Source organism: Amborella trichopoda, chromosome 2 (assembly GCF_054954075.1).
Source record: "Amborella trichopoda isolate Santa Cruz 75 chromosome 2, AtrichopodaSantaCruz75HAP2 v2.0, whole genome shotgun sequence".
NCBI lineage: Eukaryota > Viridiplantae > Streptophyta > Magnoliopsida > Amborellales > Amborellaceae > Amborella > Amborella trichopoda.
The window spans coordinates 21735680-21758987 of NC_142337.1; the positions used below are offsets into that span (position 1 = coordinate 21735680).

The 23308-nt window shown below is 41.0% G+C and overlaps 1 protein-coding gene across 2 annotated transcripts; it reads left to right on the plus strand.

Annotated features, from left to right (window-relative positions):
• Positions 1 to 11609: 11609 nt before the first annotated feature.
• Positions 11610 to 12709, plus strand: CXXS1 (thioredoxin family protein CXXS1). Of its 2 annotated transcripts, none has more exons than XM_006850395.4 (3): positions 11610 to 11909; positions 12083 to 12205; positions 12331 to 12709. In XM_006850395.4, the coding sequence occupies exons 1-3, from the start codon at positions 11802 to 11804 to the stop codon at positions 12475 to 12477; spliced, it is 378 nt and encodes a 125-aa protein (XP_006850458.1). In that variant the 5' UTR covers positions 11610 to 11801; the 3' UTR covers positions 12478 to 12709. The 2 variants fall into 2 exon arrangements, with proteins under 2 accessions (XP_006850458.1, XP_020526655.1); XM_020670996.2 differs by having other exon boundaries at positions 11626 to 11870.
• Positions 12710 to 23308: the final 10599 nt, after the last annotated feature.

The window sequence follows — 23308 nt, forward strand, 5'->3', positions numbered from 1 at the left end:
TCGCTGTTCCCTGGTGAACTCCTTGTTGTTCTCACATTGGCAACGCAATAATGACCCTCGAAATGCCCCTGTGCTCCTGGCTCTCTCTCTTTCATGCCGAAAAAACTCATGTGAACCTTCTTGAAATGCCCTACGTTCTTGTCAGAGTTCTCACTGGAAGCTTCTCTCTCTCACTAAGATTTCCTTAACCTTTAGTAAAACAGTGAAAAAGGGGTTTACCCCCTTATATAGGTGATGTTTCCCTGAAGTACCTCGCACAAACTGGGAATGTCAGTCCGGTCCCTGAAGGACAAATGGCTATGGGCTGGACCGGGTCGGGCTCATACCCAAGGCCTGAATAGAGGTTCACTGCCGCCCATGTAACACCAAAAGTCAAATGGACCAGGACCAGGTCAGGCCCAGCCCGAGGCCTGAACTTGGACCAACGCCCACACACAATTGACGTCGCGCATGAAGGCCACAGACCAACGCCGTCTGTGACTAGAGCCGCGCATACCAATGCCACATGTGACCAATGCTAAGGAATACTCAATGTTGTTTGTGCAACTATCACAAATGCTGGCGCCGTGCGTGTAATGCTACTGCTGCCCATGTTAGCGTCAAGCGTGTCTGAACCCTGTTACTGCCGTGTGTGATACAGTCATCCATGCTAGCATCATACGCTCCCTTATGCTAGGCTCTGTTAACACCGTGAGTATTCTACCACCACCCCCAGTAGGAGTTACACCTGTACTACAACCCGTCATGACCAGTGGAGTTAGGTGTATGCCAAAGAACGACATGCTTACCTCCACAATCCCCAGTGGGTTTGTTTCACACCAAGTTATCTTCCATAAACCTATTCTCCATGGAGTCTCATCTTTTACACCAAGGAGTCACACTTGCCCCCTAATCCCTAGTAAAGTCCGCTTCTGTTAGCCACTCCTCATAAGACCACCATCTCCATCTAAGCTCTCTTCATGTGTATGGCCTTATCCATTTTAGCCCTAGGGAGTCGAATTGTCATCCATTCTTCTATTCCCCATGGAGCTTTACTTACATGGCGACCCACACCATGGTCTGTGCTGCATGACTTTAAACTGCATAGCCATGGTCAAAACTATATGACCTTAAACTATAGCGGAGGTTCAATTGCACAACCTTAAAAACTGCATGGTCCTAGCTGCATGACTTTAAACTGTATAGCCATAGTCCAAACTATACGCCCTTAAACTATAGAGGAGGTCTAGTTGCACGACCTTAAACCATAGTGCACATCCTGGCAGCACAACGTTAAACTGGTTTGCACAAGTCCTGGAGGCATGACCTTATACATGCCCCCACACGTACACACATGTCCTTTAACATAAGTCTTCACTCATGTCTTCCTTAACCGACCCGTACGTATTCAAGCACCACCTTCATCAACTCCCTAATAAATCCATCTTCCTTCATTACCATTCATCATTCCCCAATGAGTTTTACCCACACTCAAAAATGACGAGCCATCCCGCCATCCTTACTCGTCGTCAGTTAGTGGGTCACCACTTTCCACCTTTCATCCATACATCATCTATCTTTCGCAAGCAGCCTTGTACCATCTAACCAAAGTGAGTCAAACCACCACCATACTCACTCCATGGCCTCCATAGACTACCATCCATCTCCACCACCGTCCAGCTGTAAGACCTTAAACCATAGTGCACGTCTTGATCGTATGATGTTAAAAGGCTCCGCACAGGTCCCAGAGGCATGACCCTAAACCCTCACAAAATAAAAGAAAAATGAATAACGGGCATGGTGTATACCTGGACAAGGGAACGCCATGAGTAAAAATGCCGGATGGGCATGGTCACAAAACCATGAGGAAGAGAGTTCCGTGAAAATCGAAACCTGGGCACAGTGAAAACCCAAAAGGGCACCAAGAGTAAACATGGAAGAATAAGGGTGGACATGGCTGTAAGGTCATGGGTAAAAGAGCCCCAAATAAAAGGAGGTTGGTGAAAACCGTCTCTACAGTGCCACTTCCCAAGTTCAAGTGAAAACTCACAAATGGTTGCTTGGACTAATAAGCAGGTTGATGCAGCACACGCCTCATGGGCAGCTTCAGCCAGCATTTCAAAAAGAAAAATTCCTGGTGTCAGAATCTCTTGATATCAGGACCTAAAAATATGAGCTTCAAGAAGAATCCGACAGTCTGAGTCCATTAACAAAAGGACCCAAAAGTCGGATGAATCACCAAGACGACAGGTTAGGGTCCCATGCTAAAGGACCACATTCTCAAGAAGTCATTCCGACAAGCCAAAGATGATCCCAAAGGCTAATTGTAAAGCCACGAAAAGACTTCAAAGTGATGTGTCACCAAAACCCTCCCTAGCCTACAGGCCCAGACTTTCGGGACAGGCCAACAAAAAGCCCCCTATTGGACCTAGCAAGACATGGCCCGCAGAGTTACCCTGGTTGTCAAAGCAAATCTGAGTGTAGCAGCACATATGCCCATCAAGGGCTCCTTGGCTGTCTATCCAAAGAAAAGCTTCCGACATGGATGATGGGCATTCCATGAGATGTCCCCCACCGGCAACAAAAACCAAAGTCCCTGACGTGGATGATGGGCATTCCATGAGATGTCCCCCACCAGAAGACACAAAAATCTTGACTGATTAGGAAGATAGACCTTAAGCAAGGCACTCTACTGTCAGACAAGCCTCGATTCTGACCAACTGGATCTACAAGTCTTTGAAAGCCCCCAACTGTAGGAACCCGAAAAAAGAGGCTCCTGAAGTGGATGATAGGCATTCCATGAGATCTCCCCCACCAGTAGCTCAATTCTCTTATCTGCCAAAGTTTCCATAGATGGATTTGAATCAAATGCATCCAAATGTCAAAGCATCCTAGTTACAACATTGCGTGGATATCTCCTCGGCATTCACTTGTCCTGTGGCTAGGAAGAAAAACTAATAAAGCCGAGGGAAATTTTCTGAATTTTGTCCTTCTCGCTTCTCTTGAAGTACAAAATTTGGTGAGGTAAGATGTTTGAAGACATTTTTCAGCACCTTGGGTCCCTAATGCGGAATAAAAGAGAAGCCGGTCAATAAAGCCCTAACATACAGTGTAATTTTCAAAAGTCTCAGAATTTTCCCAGAATGGGTTAGAATCTTTCTAAAGACTCTAAAAGGCCACTTGCCAAGTTTCGTCGCAATCCAACATGTTTAAGGCAGTGCAAACAGAGAAGCAATTTCGGAAAAACCGACCTCTAGCACCCTGAAATAGACCCCATAACTAGAACAATCTTTTCAGTGCGTCAAATGGCTGTGGGACCACTGCCATTGGATCTACATTGGTTGAAAACCCCTGGGAGTCAAGTTTCAGCTTAAACAGACGTTACAGGACAAAGTTATGGGTGAAACATTGAAAAGGGGTAGGCCGCACTGTATTCCCGTGCGGCCTCCCTACAGCAATCTCCATTAAAGGAGACTGGTTTTCACAGTCATGAGTAGAAACTTCAAAGATTCATATCTCACTCATCAAGATGAGTGTTTTGATATGTGACACACCCCGTGATAATTCCCTAGCAAGGAGAAAACTCGAGAGAAGTTAGCGATTCGTGAAGACAGTTGCAGGAAAATCAACAGTAGCACGAATCACTCGAGTGGCCATATCACGATGCTCATGCACCCGATCGGCATGAAACCAATGCCATTGCATAAGGTTCAAGGCTACATCTGATCCGAACCCCGCGTATGATGAACGGTTAGATTTGGCATACGAAGGCGATGAAGTAGCTGCAGATTTCGATCGTTGAAATTCAAAATCTGGTCAAAAACCCTAGATAACAAAATCTTCGTTCGAGCACGAAATTGAGCTACATTTGTTGCAAGGCGATCGTGACGGCACGCTCAGTGCAATTTAGTGAATAAATCAAAGAAAAACATTAAGAAACAAGCGTACTGTCGATCAGAATTTTCTAACATTCATGCAAATTTCAAGTTACGTGATCGTGGCCTAAAAATATTATCTGTGGCTCGAAGTTGGTATCAAATCAATCGTTGCCGAGCCCAACCAGAAAGTACTTATCTTTCGACCAAACGAGCGTCGAATCAATCCCAAATCATCCATGGAAGATCACGCACGTTCTAAGTCAGCAGCAGGGACTGTTTTGAAATTGTGTGTATTGTTGAGCAGGGGCAAAATCGCCATTTTGCACCAATTTTGATATTTTTCTTTAATTCAAATAAAATGTAATTATCATCAATTAGGCTAGAGTTTGGGCATCCACCCATGTTTTGGGCCCAATTCAATAAATACATGCAAAACCTAATTGTAAAGGGCTTCCCTCAATTTTGAACATCATGAATAAAATTTAAGAGTTTTACATTGAAATTGTGGGCACGTCTTGGAGAGAGAGAGAGAAGAGAGAGAAAAAAAGCTTGGTACCTTTTGATGAACATAACTTTCTCTCTCCTCTCATGTCTCTTGTTCTCTCCTCCTCTTATCTCTCTTTCTCTCTGCTCCTCTCACCATTCTCTTTCTCTCTCCTCCTATCATCTCTCTTCTCCTCTCTCCTCTCATCCATCTCTCTCTCTTACTCTCTTCTTTTCTCTCTCTTCTTCTTCTCTCTGTCTCTCTCTTTTCTTCTTCTTCTCTGTCATTCTCGCTCTTCCTCTTTCTGTCTCTCACCCTTCTCTCAACACGCACAGTAGTGGGCCATCGTCTTGTGTGTCTTTCATCTCCTTTTTTCTTCTTTTTCTCTGCTTCCTTTCCTTACTCATCCCCCTTTCTTTCCTAATCCTTCTTCTCTCTTTCCTAATCTCCTTTCTTCCCTTTCCTTCTCTCCCTTCTTTCCTTCCTTTCCCTTTCATCTATTTCTTGACGTCTCTCTTCTTTCTTTCTCCATGTTCTTTTCTTTCTCTCTCTTCTCCATTCACACATGGCGATGCCTATTGTCGGGTATGATGTCGTCCTTCTCTTGGAACATGCACGGTGAGTAGAGTCTTAACCTAAGTGGCGGGCCAGGCCTCTGTCAAAATTCCTCTTGCCCCATGTCGCACACGGCGATGCTCATCACCGTGCATGACATTCCTTCTCCTAAACTCTGACAAGGACATTGAACAGGGCCCTATCCCAAGTGGAAAGCTGGGTCGTGTCTGAGTCCCTTTCAACATGCACGGTGATACCTATCGCTACGCATGTCTTTTTCTTTTCCCTTCTCTCTTTCGTCTCTATCCCCTGTCATGGACGGCTGAACCTATTGTCGTCCATGTTCTCTTTCTCTCTCCCTTTCCTGTCATGGATGGCAGAACCTCATCGTCGTTCATGTTTCTTTTTCCTTTCTCTCTCCTCTGTCATGGACGATAGAACATCATCGTCGTCCATGTTTTCTTCTTCTTTTCTCTCTCCTCTGTCATGGATGACAGAACCTCATCGTCGTCCATTTTTTCCTATCTCTCTCCTCCGCCATGGACAGCAAAACCTCATCGTCGTCTATGTTTTCTTCTCCTTTCTCTCTCCTCTGTCATGGGCGGCAGAACCTCATCGTCGTCCATGTTTTCTCCCTCCTTTGTCATGGATGACGAAACCTCATCGTTGTCTATGTTTTCTTCTCCTTTCTCTCTCTTCTGTCATGAATGGCAGAACCTTATCGCCGTCCATGTTTTCTTCCCTCTTCTCATTCCTTTGTCATAGATGACAGAACCCCATTACCGTCCATGTTTCCCTCCTTTCTTCTCTTTCCTCTCTTTTCTCTTCTCACTTTTCTCTCTCTACTTTCCTCTTTCCTCTCTTTCATCTCTCTCTTCTTTTCTCTCTTATTCTCTTTTCTCTTCTCTTCTCTTCTTTCTCTCTTCTCTCACTTCTGTTTTCTCTCCTTTCTCTTCCGTTTCTTCTCTATTCTTCTTCTCCTCTGACCTCTCTTCTTCTTTCCTCTCTTTTCTTCTTCTATTCTTCTTTTCTCTCCTCTCTTTGCTTCGTCTTCTCTTGCTTATATCTTATTTCTTATCTCTTATCTTCCCTTCCTTTCTTTTCTTTTTTTTTGGTCCTTCCCTCTTCCTCTCTCGTTTGATTAAGGGACAAGTTAAGTCTAGCACTACCATGATAGTCTCATCGTCGAGCAGTATTGTCGCCGTGTCGGTCTAAGTTATCATGCCCATCTTGTTGCCATGATAGGCTAGCCATCGTGCCAGGTTGGTCGATGTTGGTTCTGTCGTCGAGTAGTATTGTTGCCATGCCGGTCAGGGTTACCATGCCCGTCTTGCTACCATGCCGAGTCAATTACTGTACTGGTTTAGCTACTGTGTCAATCTAGCCACTTGGTCAAATTTTTCTCTTCCCTTTCTTCTATTATATCTCTTTCTTCTCCTTTCGTCACCCAATCTCTATCCTCTTATTCTTTCCTTCTTCCTTTGAATGTGCATTCACCTAAAGACAAGGTGGGCATCCCTTGGTCCACTTGTCTTGTAAAATTAACCATGTGTGTGTGATTATAGAAACAAGAGAGTATAGGTCAAGGGAGGCGATTTCGAACCAATTGAAGAACTGAGGGGCTTTTCGTCGTGATCTAAGAGGGAGCCCACAGGGGTTAGCCCAAGTGACTCATGGACCCAGGTGAGGTGTGTCCCGCCTCACATTAAATTCCTCTCTCACCGGTTGGTATACCTACCCTTGTTTCTCAACAAGGTTACCCAGAGAACGGTCTCTAATCCCAGGTTCTCCTTGAAACGCGAGATATGTGCCACCAGGTCATCCCCGACCTGAAGGGCCAGATCGAGGCACCTGACCAGTTGCACTTCTCACCTCTCTCGAAACATGACATCCATCGGAGCAAGTTGTTATACGTCATGTTTGACGCACCTCATCCCTTCAATCAAATAAAGGAAGAAAGTCGGCTATAACACGGTCACCACGACACACAGGACATAGCTGTGCAAAAACAGTAGCCACAGAAGGAATAAGCCTCGAATAAAGATGACTAAAGAATAAAGATGCCCACTCGAAGCCTTATCCCCACCACCGCATGTATATGAGCTGGATAGGCAAGCCAGACGACCATCATCATCTTTCAAGAAAACGAAGTACGGCTGGACTCAAACAGACTGACTAAGCGGCCCAAAACCAGGACCATCGAGAAGTAGGAAAGAGGCACGCGTTCTGCCGTGCTCACCAAACTAGTCGACGACCATGGCTATTCCTCGCCCACCCTTGAACGAGCTCACAGCTTCTTCCTTGCAGTAGAAGAGTAGCTAAAAGCCTCAAATACCAATTAAAAGCTTTGATGAAATCCCTCCCTCTGACGAACAAGAACGAAAGACAAGCCTCCTCCACGAAAGAGAAGAAAAGCCGGCCTGAATGCATGGACGCCAGAATCTTCAGATGGACATCTTAGCCCCTCGCAGAGAGAACTCGACCACATACCGAGAAAGGCATACTTTCAGGAAGAGAACCCAAGTCAAACACAACAAGTAGCATCCAAAACAAATCAGAGAAAGGTATGAAACCCATGGTCACAACAATAAAAACAAGAAGATCCCCATCGCCGAAAAATATTTTCCCAACGATCCATCAAAAGTCCAAGAAATAATGCAAAAGTAAAGCAAACGTCTTACAAAACACTTGAAGATAACCTTCTCCAGGTTCACAATCGACTCAAAAACACAACAGAGATCATCAAAGAGTGCAAAAAAACCAACTGAGTACCTCCACTCACGAAGGAGATTGCCGCAAAACGATCAAAAGGGATCAAAACGATCACAAGCAAACGAACATTAAGAATATAACAATAGATCAACCCATCAGATATGGCAAGTACCCAGAAAGAACTCTCAAAGTTCTGACAATGGCGGTAGGCTCCTCAGAGAAGGACGAGTTTCTCATATGTGCAAAAGAGTTTTAAAGCATTTTATCATTGAACTCAATTTCGGGACCTTATTTTAATTATTTTTAATTGTATTTAGGCTTAGTTTTTTAGTATCCACCTTTTTTTGTGGAAAACTAGATATAAACAGGCTTAAGTCAATTGTAAAAAGGGGTTACAATTCAATAAAGAAGAGGCATTATGCTTTATTCTGCTTGTTTTTCCTCTTAGCCCTAGTGTCCCAAGGAGAGGAGAGAGATAACTTTTACAAGAGAGGGAAATACCCCTGACGGTACGGGTATGCACTTCCCTCTTCTTAAACAGGTTTATCGCTTCCAAAACTTTCTCTCTTCTTCTCCCACAAGCGTAATCCCACGCACGTGCAAGACTGTGCAGACCCCGAGCAAACCAAAAAGGTTTCGAACCGACGCGTGCTCGTGTCTAATCCCCCTTCTCGCTTTGACAGGTTGATAAGAACAACAAAGTTCCCCACTCGCTTGTTGAAGCAACAAAAAGAAAGCCAGCCTCGGAACGAAGAATCAAGAAATCATCGGAACCTAGACTTGAGCGGAGAGAAGAGGGTTGTAGCGTCTGAAGAGAGTCCCTGACTAAAACATGCTGGTGAGGGCGACTTGCCCGAACATATCCCACGAACCCGCAACGACAAGGTAAGCTCATCAACCCTTCCCCTTCGTAAAATCTCTCTCTTTGTTAGTAGCCTATCCGACCTCTAGAGAGCTAGCATGCTTGCGTCACCTGACGCGCCATGCGCGTGAGCCTTTGGCAGTTGTTTGAGAGAGGATCTTCTCCCTGCGCCCCCGCGTGAGGGACCCAAAGAAAATCAGGCCACGACCAACTACATGTTAGGAGATACAAGTTAGTTCAAGTAGAAGGACTGAAAAGGGCATGGGGTAGGCCCAAAAGGATGAGGTTGGTAGTAGTCCAAAAATATATTGGAACTTATGGCCTCACTGAGGATATGGTCTCTAATAGAGCAGAATGACAGACTAGGATTTGTGTTGCCGGCCCCAATGAATTGGGAAATGGTAATGATGATGATGATGATGATATCATAAAATATATTATAACTATGTATAATACAAATATATATTAATAATTTAGATATAAATATATAATATATAACATAATATAATATAGAAAAACGTTTATATACATTATAGGCTCTAAACAACCAAATTAGAGCTCACTTCAAAAATTTCACTAGAAGATGTTGTTTTGATGCTGAAATATCTTCAAATTGATTATCTCTACATCAAGATGCATGGACATGAGAAAAAAATGGATTTCAAGTTTTGGAAATAGTGCATATTGTAACACATTTTTGGACCGTCAATTTTCATGATTTTCAAGTTTTCATAGATCTGCTTGATCTACACTATTTTTGAAGCTTTAAACTTTATAACTAAAAATGAAAATATATTTTAAGGCTATCACAAATATTTCTATTATTAAAACCACATTTCTCGATATTATTTGAAGGTGAGATCTAATTCAATTATTTAGAGCCTCGGCTCCATACAATCCGCACCCTATAATATATAATATAGCCAGTGGTTTAAAAACTGGATCGGTGCCCCCGATCAGGCACCCTAAAAACCCATCCGGATCGGTGAATCGGTGATCCGGATCGGGAGTCGACCGAATCGATCGGATTAAGCCTTAAAAAAAATCCAAAAGAATTATTAAAATTCATTATAAATATTTTTTTTTAAGAATTCAATAAGAAATGGGGGTACTACATTATTAACTTTTATTTTATTTCATCAATATGCGAATATTGAGATGCTTGTTCCCTATTGTCAAATATTTACTAAAATCTAACTAAAGACAATATTATATATTGAAATTAGAATTATTGGTATGTATTTTATTATTTTATCATCATTTTACTATACAAATAAAAATAAATTTGAAATTTGTCTTATAATATTATCTAATTTAAAAATCTAAAAATTTAACAATAAATTAGGAGAATCGGACAAATCAACAAATTTTGTCTGAAAATATTTTTTTAAAAAATCAATATGAATATTTAAAAATGGTGTTCTTTTAGTTTCTAAAAGAAATTGGAAACTGATGCATTATGTATTCTCATTACTGTGTAAAAATAGATGAATATTGTGACGTTGTTTTTCTGTCTGGATGTCTATATTATTATTAATTATAATATTATAATAAACATGATTTCAAAATTATTAGAAAACAATTCCATTTCTTTTCTTTTTTTTGGGTAAGTACGGATTAAAACAAATAATAGAACCCCCTTATAAATTTTTAATATTATGATATTAAAACAAAACAAAATAACCTAAAAAACTAGAAAAAATAAAGATTATAAAATTAAAAAAATAAAAAAGCGGCTTGTTCATTGCTCGACATTGCCACAATTCAATCATGTTTATTTCTGTGATAGAAAAAAACAAAAAAAGGCATCAAGTAGAAGAACTAGCTAGAGAAAAAATGGCATAAGTCTTCCATCACACTTGAAAAGCAAGCATGGACAGTCCCATATCCGATGATTAATGGCTGAAATAGCCATAAAAAACTTGTTTTGTTTTTCCATAGATAAAGTCTTGTGCTCATTATAGAGGTGGCTTGTAGGTACTAGGTACTTGTGGTAGACATGTAAGAAATTCATATAAAAATAATGTAAACATTGGCTCATTATGGTGGTGGTTTGTAGGTACTAGGTACTTGTTGTAGACGTGTAAGGTGTTAGAAAAGGAAAATTTTACATTAAAATAATATAAAAAATCTGGTTCTTTTGGATTCCGATATAATACTAGATTTGGATCGCTTTGGACGATATCCAATCCAGATCGGACAATTTCAATACGGATCGCCGATTATTCAAACACTGAATATAGTGTATTATATATAATATATAATATATAATATATAATATATTATATATAATATATAATATATAATATATAATATATGAATATATGTATTATATATAATATAATAAATGAATATTATATATAATATACATAATACATAACATAATATAATATAAATATAAATATATAATATATAATATGTAATATAATATATTAAAAATATAAATTAACAATACAAATATAAATATAAGTATAAGGAATAAGGCAAAATAGGGTTCGGGGAAAAAACCCTTTTGGACGGCTAAGTTCCTATTTTAAGTTTTATTATTTTAGTTAGAACTGTTTTTTCTTAAGCACAAGGGTGTAAGAAAGTTATGGGGGAATTTATTTACCGATCCTGCATCAAACACGGTAGTTGTATAGTAATAAGGAAGTTCTTTTTTCCTCCCCGTAACTTTTTGCTATCAAATATCCAGCCCTCGGCATGAGTTGGCGGGCGTCCGGGGACTCGGCCAAGTTATTCAACTCGGTTGTGAGCCTGACAGCCTAACCCGGTCGAGCTCGTCCAACACTAAAACGATTAGGGGCCACCTTGGCCAATGGGGCTGCCCTAGGCCAAGGGCAATGGCTGGCCTACCTCAAACTGGGCCGAGGGCAATTCTAGGCGACCTACCAAGGTCCCCCGGCCAAGAATAGGCCAGGGCCTCTTGAGCTTGATCTCAGTGGGGATTGGGCCAGTTCTGGCCCCACGGATGCCCCACTTGGTGCTAACCCTCAAATTATAACAAGTTTGACAGAGGAGACGAGAATGATGACCTATATCTATCCACACAGTGATGTATACCGCCAAAAGGACCAAGTTCAATCGGTAGACCATTAAATTCATAATAAAACATGAGGGTAAAGGATGAAAGAGAGAACATGAAGGACAAGGACGAGAGAGAAAGAAACTAAAATAAGACATTAAGGATAAGGATGAGAGAGAGAGAGAGGCCATTCTTACTAAACTAGGTGCTCCCCTGGATTTTTTAAATCCAGCCCTCTTCAACCGGTAGTCTCTGTATATATATAAAGTGGCATTTGTAAACTCATAGCTCGCTCGAGACTGGAAAATGGATGCCCAAACCCAAGTGCAGGTTGAAGGATCAAAGGTCCGCAAAGTTGACTCAAATGATGCATGGGTATATTTACTTACAAAAGCCCAAGCTCAAGCTTGCCCTGTGAGTCCTCTAAATAGAGCGTTATTATCTAGGAAGGAGAAAGAAAAGCACTCATGGATTCACTTAATTTTGGGACTTTAATTTTTATATTAATATTTTCATATTTTTGTTTTATGATGCAACTGTCACATAATTTTGAGAATTTTTTTTTTTTTTTTTTTTTGCTTTCTTAGATTGCGGTTCATTTTAGCGCATCGTGGTGTGCGCCTTCCATTGCCATGAATTCCTTGTTTGAGGAGCTTGCTGTGAAATATGATGATATTCTATTCCTCTTGGTGGATGTAGATGAAGTAAAGGTATGTCTCCTTTTTTTTTTTATTTATTTATTTATTTTTTAGTTACCTTCTTTTACGTAACCAAAACATGTTTTATTTTTTTCGTTGAGTTTATATTCTAAATACATTATGATTTTTCAAATTAGGGTGTTGCTGCAAAAATGGAAGTAAAGGCGATGCCTACTTTTATGTTCCTCAAGGATGGGATGCAAGTGGATAAATTGGTTGGGGCGAATCCAGATGAGATAAGGAAACGAGTGGGTCAATTTGCTCGGTCCATGCGTGTAAAATAGAATATACAACAACATTATGTTTTCTATTGACAGGGGGGCAGTGATGAGTAGGTAGGTGTCTTGGAGAATAGTAGGATGCTCTGGGGAGAAAACTTGTGTAGCTAATAAAAGATGGAAAGATTAAAATATTGGGCGTGGTTTGCAAAAGGTTTCAACCAATTAAGGGCGCACCTCTAAATTTTATCATAATGTAATTTTGATATACAATTTTTTAAAGGATGGTTTGAGAATCTATTTTCATTTTTAATTATAAAATGTTAAATTCTAAAAATGGTTCAAATCAAGTAGATCTATAAACATATGAAAATCTTAAAAATAGACGGTCCAAATAATATGTTGCAAGATACACTATTTCGTGCTTTCGATATATTTTTTTCTTTTCATATTCATATATCTTGATGTCGAGTTGATCGATTAGGGGGTTTTCCAACATCCAAACAACCTTTTATGATGAATTTTTGATGTGCACCTTTAATTCTACATTTTAAGGTTGCAACCTTATATAAACTTTTCCCTAAAATGTTTGGTTTCTTCCTTGTTACATGTTTTACCAAGGTAAATAGTTATAAATTATAAAATAATAGGGTACCGGATAATTCATCGTCATGATTTTAGTAAATTAATTGCTTTGAAATGGCATAAGGCGTAAGTTTTATGCTATAAAGTAAGCGGCTAATGCAGTTCTACGCATGAAACACTTATGTTGCTCGGAAATCTATTCTCACCTCTTATTATAAAATTTGAAACTTTGTGGAGCAAACCTTGTCGATTTGTAAACATTTGTGTTGGATTCATTGGGTGAATCTCAATGCACAAAACGCACAAAAACTTGTGGATCAGATAGATATAATAAACCTTTCTTTAATCCAATTTCGCTCTTACAGTTTGTGTTGAGCATTCCCTTTTTTTTTACACACCATTCTTTTGGATTTAGGATTTGATGGTTGTAATCTTAGACCAACTTTAAATTACGAGAAAAAAGTATAATAATACAGATACCATAAGTCTCAAGCCTTTGATGAAAAGCCTTAGAGTTTTTAAATCACCAACATGGGTTTTTTAACTATATGATTTCCAGAAAGAAAACTAGGAGAAGAGAGGCGAGCATTTGATGTTGAGACAAACTCCTTTTTGATATATCTAACTCCCTCCCATGGGAGACTTAAATTTTTTTTTCTCTCGACCACTTTTCATAGGAATATCCTATGAGGGAATTCCATTCAAAAGATGAGTTTTTGTTTTTTTTGGAAAATATTCTATCTTGCTAGCTTTATTTCCGATTAGAAATCTATATCACATGGAAATTTCGTCTCATTCTCTTTACCATAAATAAATCCAACAATACCATGTATGTCCTTCTCTCTAAATATATAAAAAATTCTATGGAGCCCCTATACCCACAAATGGTGGACTCTTCATCCAATATTTCCCATTCATCCCGTAGTAGGTACACAAAAATATGTGTATCCCTATTGTCATCATCTCATAATAGAACAATACAAGAACTCTCACATACTCTATCAGGAAATGCGTTGTGAGACCTCAAAGAGTAATGGATCTTTATAGAGAAAAGTACTTTAAGTCTCCATCAAACTAACTTGAAACATCTCTTCACTCTTATTAAAAAAACCGCTCCAGTGTGCCCCAAACCTTCCTGAGCACACTAGATTGAGTATCGCAATTAATCGCTTATGAACTTTCTATGCTCAAGCTTTTACTCGATCCCTTTGTGCATACATGTCCAACTCTTCTATTAAAACATTGTTGCATTTGCAAATAATATAACATATTGCATTATATTATACGTTTTTGGAAAAATAATTTTACAAACAAACATTCTTTGTAAAACTTTTATATGGATGTGCATTTCATGAGCATCATAGTATGCATTGGTTCTCAGGGTGCTAGCCATAGTGTGACCATGGCCTTTCTCCAACCCCTCATATTATTCCATTTTGACTTGATTCCTTTCCTAGTTTTGCTTCTACCTAGCTGAGCTGAGTCATAAATGACCGTGGGGATGATAAGCTAAATTAGTGCCACTAAGCCTCCGCTTCCTAATATAGTTTCATGGTTTATTAATTGCACACAATGTCACTGTGTAACTGGCTATTTCTCACATGGTGTAATAGGGAATAGAAATCATATGATACATCTCTCTATAAAAGTAATGGTGGTTTCGCTAAATATGTATGGTATGAGTCACACTCAACGGTGTAAATAATAAAAATTCTAGGATCTACATTGGTTTACATATGCAAGTCTTAGTTTAGTCTTCACCATGTATTTTGTCACAACCACTGCATCCAAGGTTTCAACCATGTGACTAACTTCAATATCTTTGATTCTCACACTTAGTTATCATCTAAGCTACATAATCGAGTGAGCTGCCATATAGATTATATCGATTCCCAACTGTGGAATCTCTCACTGATCACTTATTGAGGCGATAATTATACGCCTTGTGCGCATCTCATCTTTCAATATCCCCGACACTAAGGGTAGCAGACCAAACTTGCTAACGATTTATCTCAAAATGAATACATATCCTAATGCACAAGTGTGAATGTGTAATCAAATTATGTGTGTATGCATTGATTAAACCAAACACCATAAACCTCTGAAATTAATGGTAAAAGTAAATCCAAAGTCACATCCATGTATGGAAACAGTCAGACAATAATGGTGGAAAAGGAAACCAATTAAGGATCCCTAGGTCCCAATCCCTTCGAGATGAACCATATGTAGGTTCAGTCATGGAGGCTGAAACCATTCTGCTAGTGGGATTACATGTCATGACTATTTCTTTCGTTAATAAGACCTAACACATAGTGATACCTAATTTCTATGGTGATGTCTTGCTATGATTCCTGGGATTCCTTATGAAAGCCAATGATATCATGATGTCACAAACCATTCTTACAGGCTCTTCAACACTCAATGTGATCCCTAAGTTTTGAAGGATATAATTGAGCTACATGTTGTCCTCTAATGTTGCACAATCAGTCTCCTCTGACTCCATAAAAGACATGCCGGTCATTTTGCTTTCTTGTTACATCAAGAAATTACTCTCTTTTAGAGTGTAGATATTTTATAACTATCAATATCTCCCATCCAATTAGATTTACTCTACCTCAGAAATATGAGATCATTTCTCAGAAAGGTCCATGATTAGTCAATGGTTCTCGACATAAATCAAAGTATCATGTTCATATCTTGTAAATCTTCCAGAACTAGATAACTTTAGTCTCAACTGGACAAGTCCTACAACACATCATGTCACATTACAACATAGCATATATAAAACTATATACTATACTTGCATAGGGTACGCAAATAATCTTTTTCATTTATCAACCTCCTTATATGGACAAAAATTCAGGCTAAGCATATGACCCTTCTTGACTGGAGCAACGATGTGCCCACAATCATGCATCTTAAACCGTTCTAAGATTTTCATAATATAATTCACTTAAGACAAAGTTAAGGAATCTTTTAGAATGATTGTACTTGATCTTACATTGAGTATATGATGTACTTTGCCCATTTCCTATAGATTAAGATCAGAGGACAACTACTCTTTAGTGGTATCAATTATTTCTTGTTATTTTATACCATTAGGAACTTGTCGTCTCATAATGCCATCATCATCCCACTATTCTCGATACAGATCCTTGCAAGGAATGTCTTTGAAGCGCCTTATGATAAAGTTCAAGGGCCTAACTTACTACAATGGCAAATGTGATGCACATCGACATCATTCTCAACATAAGTGATAATATATGATCATATTCCACACCCTAATTTAGGTGAATCACTTTCTTCCAATCGAATATTTCTCTTATCTTTAGTTCTATCGATAGATTTCTTAATTTTCAAGAACCTTTTTTTCCTGATAGCATCCCACTTGGAGAAAGATTGAGACTCAATTCATTTCCATAGAACTAATCTCTTATTCCATTGTGCCAATCCAGTGGCCATTAATAAATGATCTAAATGATTCTTGACATGAACCAAAGTCATCCCCATCAATGGGGATAAATGTGAAATATTGCCCTTAAATCTTAAATTGTCTTTTGGGAATCTTGATACATACACTCATGTTAGAGACACTCTCTCTATAATGGATTTTATGCTCAAGTCCCTTAACCTTGAAGCACATTAGCTTAGGGACCTATAGGACATAGTGAACTATAGTCCATACCTAAACCATAGAATATCCCATGTTCGGAGACTGGCACCCAAAAATTGTAGGTATCAAGTGGAAAGGGGAACTATATTTTGAATTACTGAAACTAGACTAAGAAATGGGCATAGTCTATAATAAAGTCTCATGATTCAGGCATTTAAAGAGACTAAACCAACCTTACTTACTAAAAAAAACCTAAGAGAAAAGGTTTACATGAAACTCCCAGTGGGAAATATAATAAAGTCTCATGATTCAGGCATTTAAAGAGACTAAACCAACCTTACTTACTAAAAAAAACCTAAGAGAAAAGGTTTACATGAAACTCCCAGTGGGAAAGATACTAAGGCAAGACTTTCTTTAAGTCAGAAAGAGGGTTAGCATCTATAATAGGAGACTCAACTAATCCCTTAGAAAAAACTTAACCAAGCTTTACTCGTTTGCATAGGTCTACACTATTTGTTCTCTCATAAACATAGAATTCATTAATCGAGAATACTATGAGCAAGGTTAGCATCTCTTATAAAAAGTGTTAACCTCCCTTTAATAGACTTAACTGCCTAAAGCCTCCTCCAACCAAGTTTCATCAAAATACTTCTTTCAATCATGCTTTCAATGAAAGGGTTATCTAAAAATCATTGTATTTGCTTTACTTTCAAGTTCTCTATTTGAAGGAAAAAGCTCCAAGTAAGAGTGGGCGATGATTCCACATAGAGGAAAAACAAGTATTTTGGTGCAAATTGGATTGGAAACGGCTCAGCAACGTCGATCGCATAGTTGAGAGCATTGGGTCCTGTGACACACATTGTGTAGCTAATCTTTTCGGTGGTCTAGATTTGATATGCCATATACAAGACTGAGATAATTTTATCTATAAATTGATCACTTTGTTCACCTCAAGAGAGCTTTATAGAATGAAACCCTAACCCTATTATCTCAAGCCTCTTGTATTAAAGCCTTAGAAACCGTAGGTGCCTTTAAACCCTAATAGTTGGCCCTCGATCTCGTCACTCATAGGACCTCGACATGGAACCCAGCTAGAGATCGCTCTCTCGGATATTGTGGCTCGCGAGCTTGTGTGCATGTGTGCTCGGGCTGCCATAACCAACAAAGAGAATGTTTAAGGGTGCGAGGCGGGACCTACCTCACAGAATTGGGTCCGTGACACACCCAGGCATGCGAGCAGCCCCCTTGGTAAACACACACGAATGAGATGGCTAGATGATAGGTCTACGAGCCTGACTTGTCCTCGAAGAAGGGTTTTGATAGTTAAAAAGGAATGGTGATAGGGGTTAGTCCAAAGAAGAACTAGTGAAATTTTGAGAAGAGAAAGAAGAAAAATAGGTGGAAGAAGAAGAAGAAAATAATATTGAGAAGAAGAGATACTGAGGAGAAGTGGGGGAAAGAGAGGAGTCATTGGACAATCTGACAGCCTTCCGATACCATCTCCCCTATGTGCATCAACAGTGGCATAAAAAGGCATCGAACTGAAGTCTGAATTCCTTGGAGGTTGCTTTAAGGAACTATACTGTAGGTCAAGCCCAAACAGGATGAACCTCAGCAGAGACTCCTAATGAATAGATGCACGCAAAAGAAAACGAAGAAGAACAAGAACAAGAAGAAGGAGAAAAGAAGATCCAGAATAAGAGACAAGGAGGATAGGGAGAGAGAGGTGAGTCATTGGGAAGAAGAAGAAGATAGAAGAAGAGAAGAAGAGGAGGAGGAGGAGAGATAGAGAGGCGAGTCGTTGGGCATTCTAATAGAAGAAGAGAAGAAGAAGAAGGAAGAAAAAGAAGAAGAAGAAGATAGAAGAAGAGAAGAAGAGGAGGAGGAGAGAGAAAGAGAGAGGTGAGTCATTGGGCATTCAGATAGAAGAAGAGAAGAAGAAGAAGGAAGAAGAAGAAGAAGAAGAACAGGAGGAGAGAAAGAAGAAGAAGAAGAAGAAAGAAGAAGGAGAAGGAGAAGGAGAAGGTGGAGAAGGAGAAGAAGAAGAAGAAGTAGAAGGAGGAGAAGGAGAAGGAAGGAGAAGCAAGAGAAGGAGGAGAAGGATGGAGGAGGAGGAGGAGGAGAAGAAGAAGAAGAATAAGAAGAAGAAAAGAAGATCGAGAAGAAGAGATACTGAGGAGGGGAAAGGGAGAGAGGGGAGTCATTGGATAATCAACGAAGAGCAAGAAGAAAAGAAGACCGAGAAGAAGGGATACTGAAGCGAGGAGAGGGAGAGAGGGGAGTCATTAGGTAATCAGACAGCCTTCTAACACCACCTCCCCTAGGAGGCATCAACGGTGGCACAGAAAGGCACCAAACAGAGATATGAATGCCTCGGAGTGTTCTTTAAGGAACTATATTGTGGGTCAATCCCAAACATGATGAACCTCAGTAAAGCCTCCTAATGAATGGATGCATGTAGAAGTAGAAGAAGAAGGACAAGAGGATGTTATACATCTTTTACATACTTAGATCTCTCACACAAATAAAGAGAGAGCCAATGAAAACTTGGTCATATTGGTACTCAAGGCAATGATAGACCAAAGTTGTACTACGGAATAAGCCTCAAACCAGACAACCTAGGAAGAGTATTATCATGCCAAGAAAATACATTACAATTGTAGCCCTATACTAGTGGCTTTAGAGTAGTACCCGACTACTGCCATAGGATTTAGAATGTCGAAAAACCTCTGAGGACCAAATTTGGGCTCAATGGGACTACCCGAAAGGGTTCTATACCTAAATTACCTCAAAACGGGTAGGCTTTACACTATCGCAGTGCAGCTTCAGTGAACCAATCCCTGCATGGAGGCTGCGACTTCATGTCTAGGGATGGACTTCAACGAGCCACAGATCCTTTGACTGGAATCAGAAAAATCTCAAACTTATACATGTTCTAGATCATGATGACCCTGTTATTTTGACCAAGGGCATGCACCATGGCACGACCCAAAGTCAAACCTTTTTTAGAAAGAAGATGCGCATGAAACTAGGAAAATCGGGGTTCTTTTCTTAGAAAGAAGATGAGCACGAAATTAGGAAAATTGGGGTTTCAAGAAGAAGACATTTCAAACCTCGTGAAGCATAACTTGAGATTTGCACATCGGACCATCGTAAAACCGAGTTCAATGTGACCATCTCGCAAGAAGCTTCAAACTGGTATAACTGTTGTACTTAATCTAAGGCCAGATAAGCACAAATCCTAAGGTTACAGGTAAAGCAAGTAAAGAACAAATCGGACCAAACTTAGTGCAAAACGACTGTGACAGTCTCCTCTTTCACTTTCAAACAATGTAAAGACTCAGAGCATCACAGGTCGGATAGCATTGGCGACCAAAAGTTCATGAATCTACTTCCGCCCCGTGGGAAAAGGTTGCCTCAGCACCTTTAAAGGGCATCAAAATGCTCAGAATCTAATGAGCATTGAAGATATAATAACAAATCATCTGAACCATCGCTACAAGTTTCCGAAAAAGCTTCCAAGATCTGACAATGATGGGAGGACCCTCAGACAGGGGTGGTTTTGTCATTGCAACAAAGGTTTTAGGGGCATTTTGGTCATTATACCTAATTTCAGGATTTTGTTCTAACTTCTTTTAATACTAAATAGCCTTAGTTTTTGAGCATTCACCCCTATTTAGTGAGTTCTCTGTATAAACAAGCTTAGGTTAATTGTAAAAAAGGGGATTCTTCATTACTCAAATGGAGGCATCACACATGTTTTCACTTGCCTTTTGCTTACAATCCTTTAATCCCATTGAGAGGAGAGAGAAAAATTTCAGCGAGAGAAAATCCACCCGAGTGCACGGTCCCATTCCCTCTCTTTCGTACACAAGGCAACACCTCAAGGCCTCTATCTCTTCTCCTTTGATCGTAACCTGCCCTCACACAGTAACCCTGTCTACGACGAATGCTCGGTCACGAGCGAACCCAAGAGTTCTAACCCTCGATCCACTGCTCTAACTTCCTCTCATACAGTTGAGTTGAGCCAAGAGACGCATACACTCTCTCCCTCAGTCAATCGGGAGGAGTCAGCCTGAGTTGGTAGCTAAGATGTATCCAACTCTTCGGTTACCTCAACCACCCGATCGCTATGCAGTCGCGTGGAGAGGGAAATCTTCACCGCCTATCCTTCTCACTCTATCCTATAATTTCATCAGTCAGTCTCCATGAAAGAATCGTCATAGGGAGGGACAATCGAGCCCCCATCGCAAGTGCAAGCATGAGAGAGAGAGATAAGAGATCTTTTGAAAGCCTGAAGAGAGTCCCTATCCAAACCGCATTGGTAGACAGCCGGAGGGCTTCGTTAATGTTTAAAGAGGGTGAATTTCCCAGGAGTGTCACCCGATCCCCAAATGTGTGATGTGCATGGACCCTCCACGGTTGTTTGAGAGAGGATTTTCTCCCTCCACGTACCGCCCATATGCGCGAGGACTGACATGAAAATCAGACCTCTACCAACTGATGACTCCACTGGGGACACGCCACTCTATCGTTGGCTCGTACTATTTTCAGGTGAAAACTTCTCTCACTTCTCTCTATCTAAAATTGCAATGGGATTCCATTATTCCTCTTTTGTCCAGATTGGCGATTTCTGCATCCCCATATTTGAGACCTCATCCGTGGCGTGCGGATCAGCTGATCTTGCCTCCCCCATATCCAACTCAAGCGGTCAGACTGGCCCTGCCATCCTAGTCCAACCTAAGAAAACTCGAGGCGTGGGCACTCAAACCCCTTGTCCCTCTTCCTACGACATTAAAGGAAAATCCCTTGATGACAACTACATGGGTGGCATCACAGCTGCCCCCTCGCATAACAACCCTGTCACTAGTGGGCACCCCGTCAGTCGAAAGCTTCAATGTGGTCCTTGTGCCACTACTCCTCTTCACTCGGTGGGTCTCATTAAGACCACAGTCTCTGTGGGTAATTAAAAGGTAACCCCACTTGTGTCGTACAAAGGCATCGCGAGCGCTAGCAAGTCATTGCACAACCATGCTCTGGCAATTTCCACGCTAGTCCGCGCGGCCTTGCAAACGGCATGTACACATGCACTCATGTCATCGCTGATGGTAACCATCACTGTGACGAGACGGGGCAGGCAATAGCTCACCCTAGTCTCCTCGACTTCTTCAGGTTTTTTCTGACCCGGATGCAACACAGGTGGTTCTAATGCCTCCAATATCATGTATGCTAATCTTATAGCTCAGGGCAGCTCAAAGGTTGTAACCACATGAATGCATGACTTTCGAGACAATAGAAGGTCTCACTAACAAGTGCACATGCATGCTAGAGGCCCTAGGGCGTCTCAAATTAAACAGGCGAGTATTGCAAATACTCAGCCCCCTGCCTCACAAGGGGTTGGGCCCAAAACCACCTCAAACACTACTGTGGATCATGCACATACATGCAGGTCCAAGGATACTTTCAGCGGGAAGGGGAAAGGAGCATCCACCATGCCTTCGACTTCCCCAAAGTCGCTCGTTACCTGGTACTCGACGAAGTTCCCCTCGAGCACCATCATGTCCACTCCTCCTTCCTTGCATGCGTGAGCTAGCCCCCAGGGCAAGGCTCGAGATAGGAGGACACCCTCGGAGGCGACTAGTTAGCACCCCCCTCCTTCAGACAAATTTAAGCACCCAAGGCCTATCGTGAGCTCCCTTCTTTTTGGGCAACATTGCCCTAGTTGATCAACTTTGCCAGTGCCTTCGTCGGGCGAGCCAGTCGGGAAGGAAATTGGAATCGTTTTCGATTCTGAGGAAAGATCTACCGAAGCTTGCGGTTTAAACAAGCGAGCAGCATGGAAGTGCCACTCTAGGAATAAAAAGTAGACTCTTCTATCTCAGAAGACCTACCCGAACAAAACCAGTTCCATCTGTTTCACGACACGGAGGAACCTGAGACCAGTGACATTGTTCATTGCAATGCCTTCTCTGCGACTCTAAGGCTATCAAGAGCTCATATACGAGATATGGCCCCAAAACTATCTTGTGGCCATTCAAGTCAAACGACGGCCCCAAGGCCTTCAAGTGACAGACTTGATAGCAGCCCAGCCTCAAGGCCGTCCAGAGACAGTTCTCACACATGCCTCAAGGCAGTCCTAAGCTCAAATGAGGCAAGCTCAACCCCTGTTGCTTGGAGTACCAGACGGGGCGTAAAGAGGACCAGGATTACTCCTCCTGCTTAATTGCCTGACTCTGATGAGCAAGTCAAGGTAATGGTGGTAAGCCATGACAGGGAAGACCCTGAAAACCCAATGGCCCTCTTCGAGAGCATATTGATCAAGCATCCTAGATAGACTCAAAGGTCTTAAAGACATTCAGCCAGCAATGTCCTCTCACCAAGAGGCAAACTCCGCTCTCGAGCCGCAACATAGAGGGGAGGAAAGACCCTCAGCCTCCCCCCATGGCCCAAACTCTGAGGCCTCCAAACCCTCCTTTCTCCTTCGAGGACCATCCAACATAGCTTCTCAAGCTATGCCTTTGATGTTCACACAAGAGGACATCCAGCGTATGATCAATAAAAGCATCCAAGACTCACAAATGTAAAAAAAAGGGAGATTACATGTCTTTGATGACACAAGGTCACCCCAGCAACATGTAGCCCACTTCATGTCCACATGCCAAGAGTCGGCTTCGGACCCCAGACTGTTGCGCCAGCAGT

What these genes read in the sequence shown, in the direction of transcription:
- CXXS1 (XM_006850395.4), top strand. Translation starts at nt 11,802, where the DNA reads ATGGATGCCCAAACCCAAGTGCAGGTTGAAGGATCAAAGGTCCGCAAA. An exon ending in CCCAAGCTCAAGCTTGCCCT is followed by an intron (nt 11,910 to 12,082) that starts GTGAGTCCTCTA and finishes TTGCTTTCTTAG; the next exon opens with ATTGCGGTTCATTTTAGCGC. An exon ending in TGGATGTAGATGAAGTAAAG is followed by an intron (nt 12,206 to 12,330) that starts GTATGTCTCCTT and finishes TTTTCAAATTAG; the next exon opens with GGTGTTGCTGCAAAAATGGA.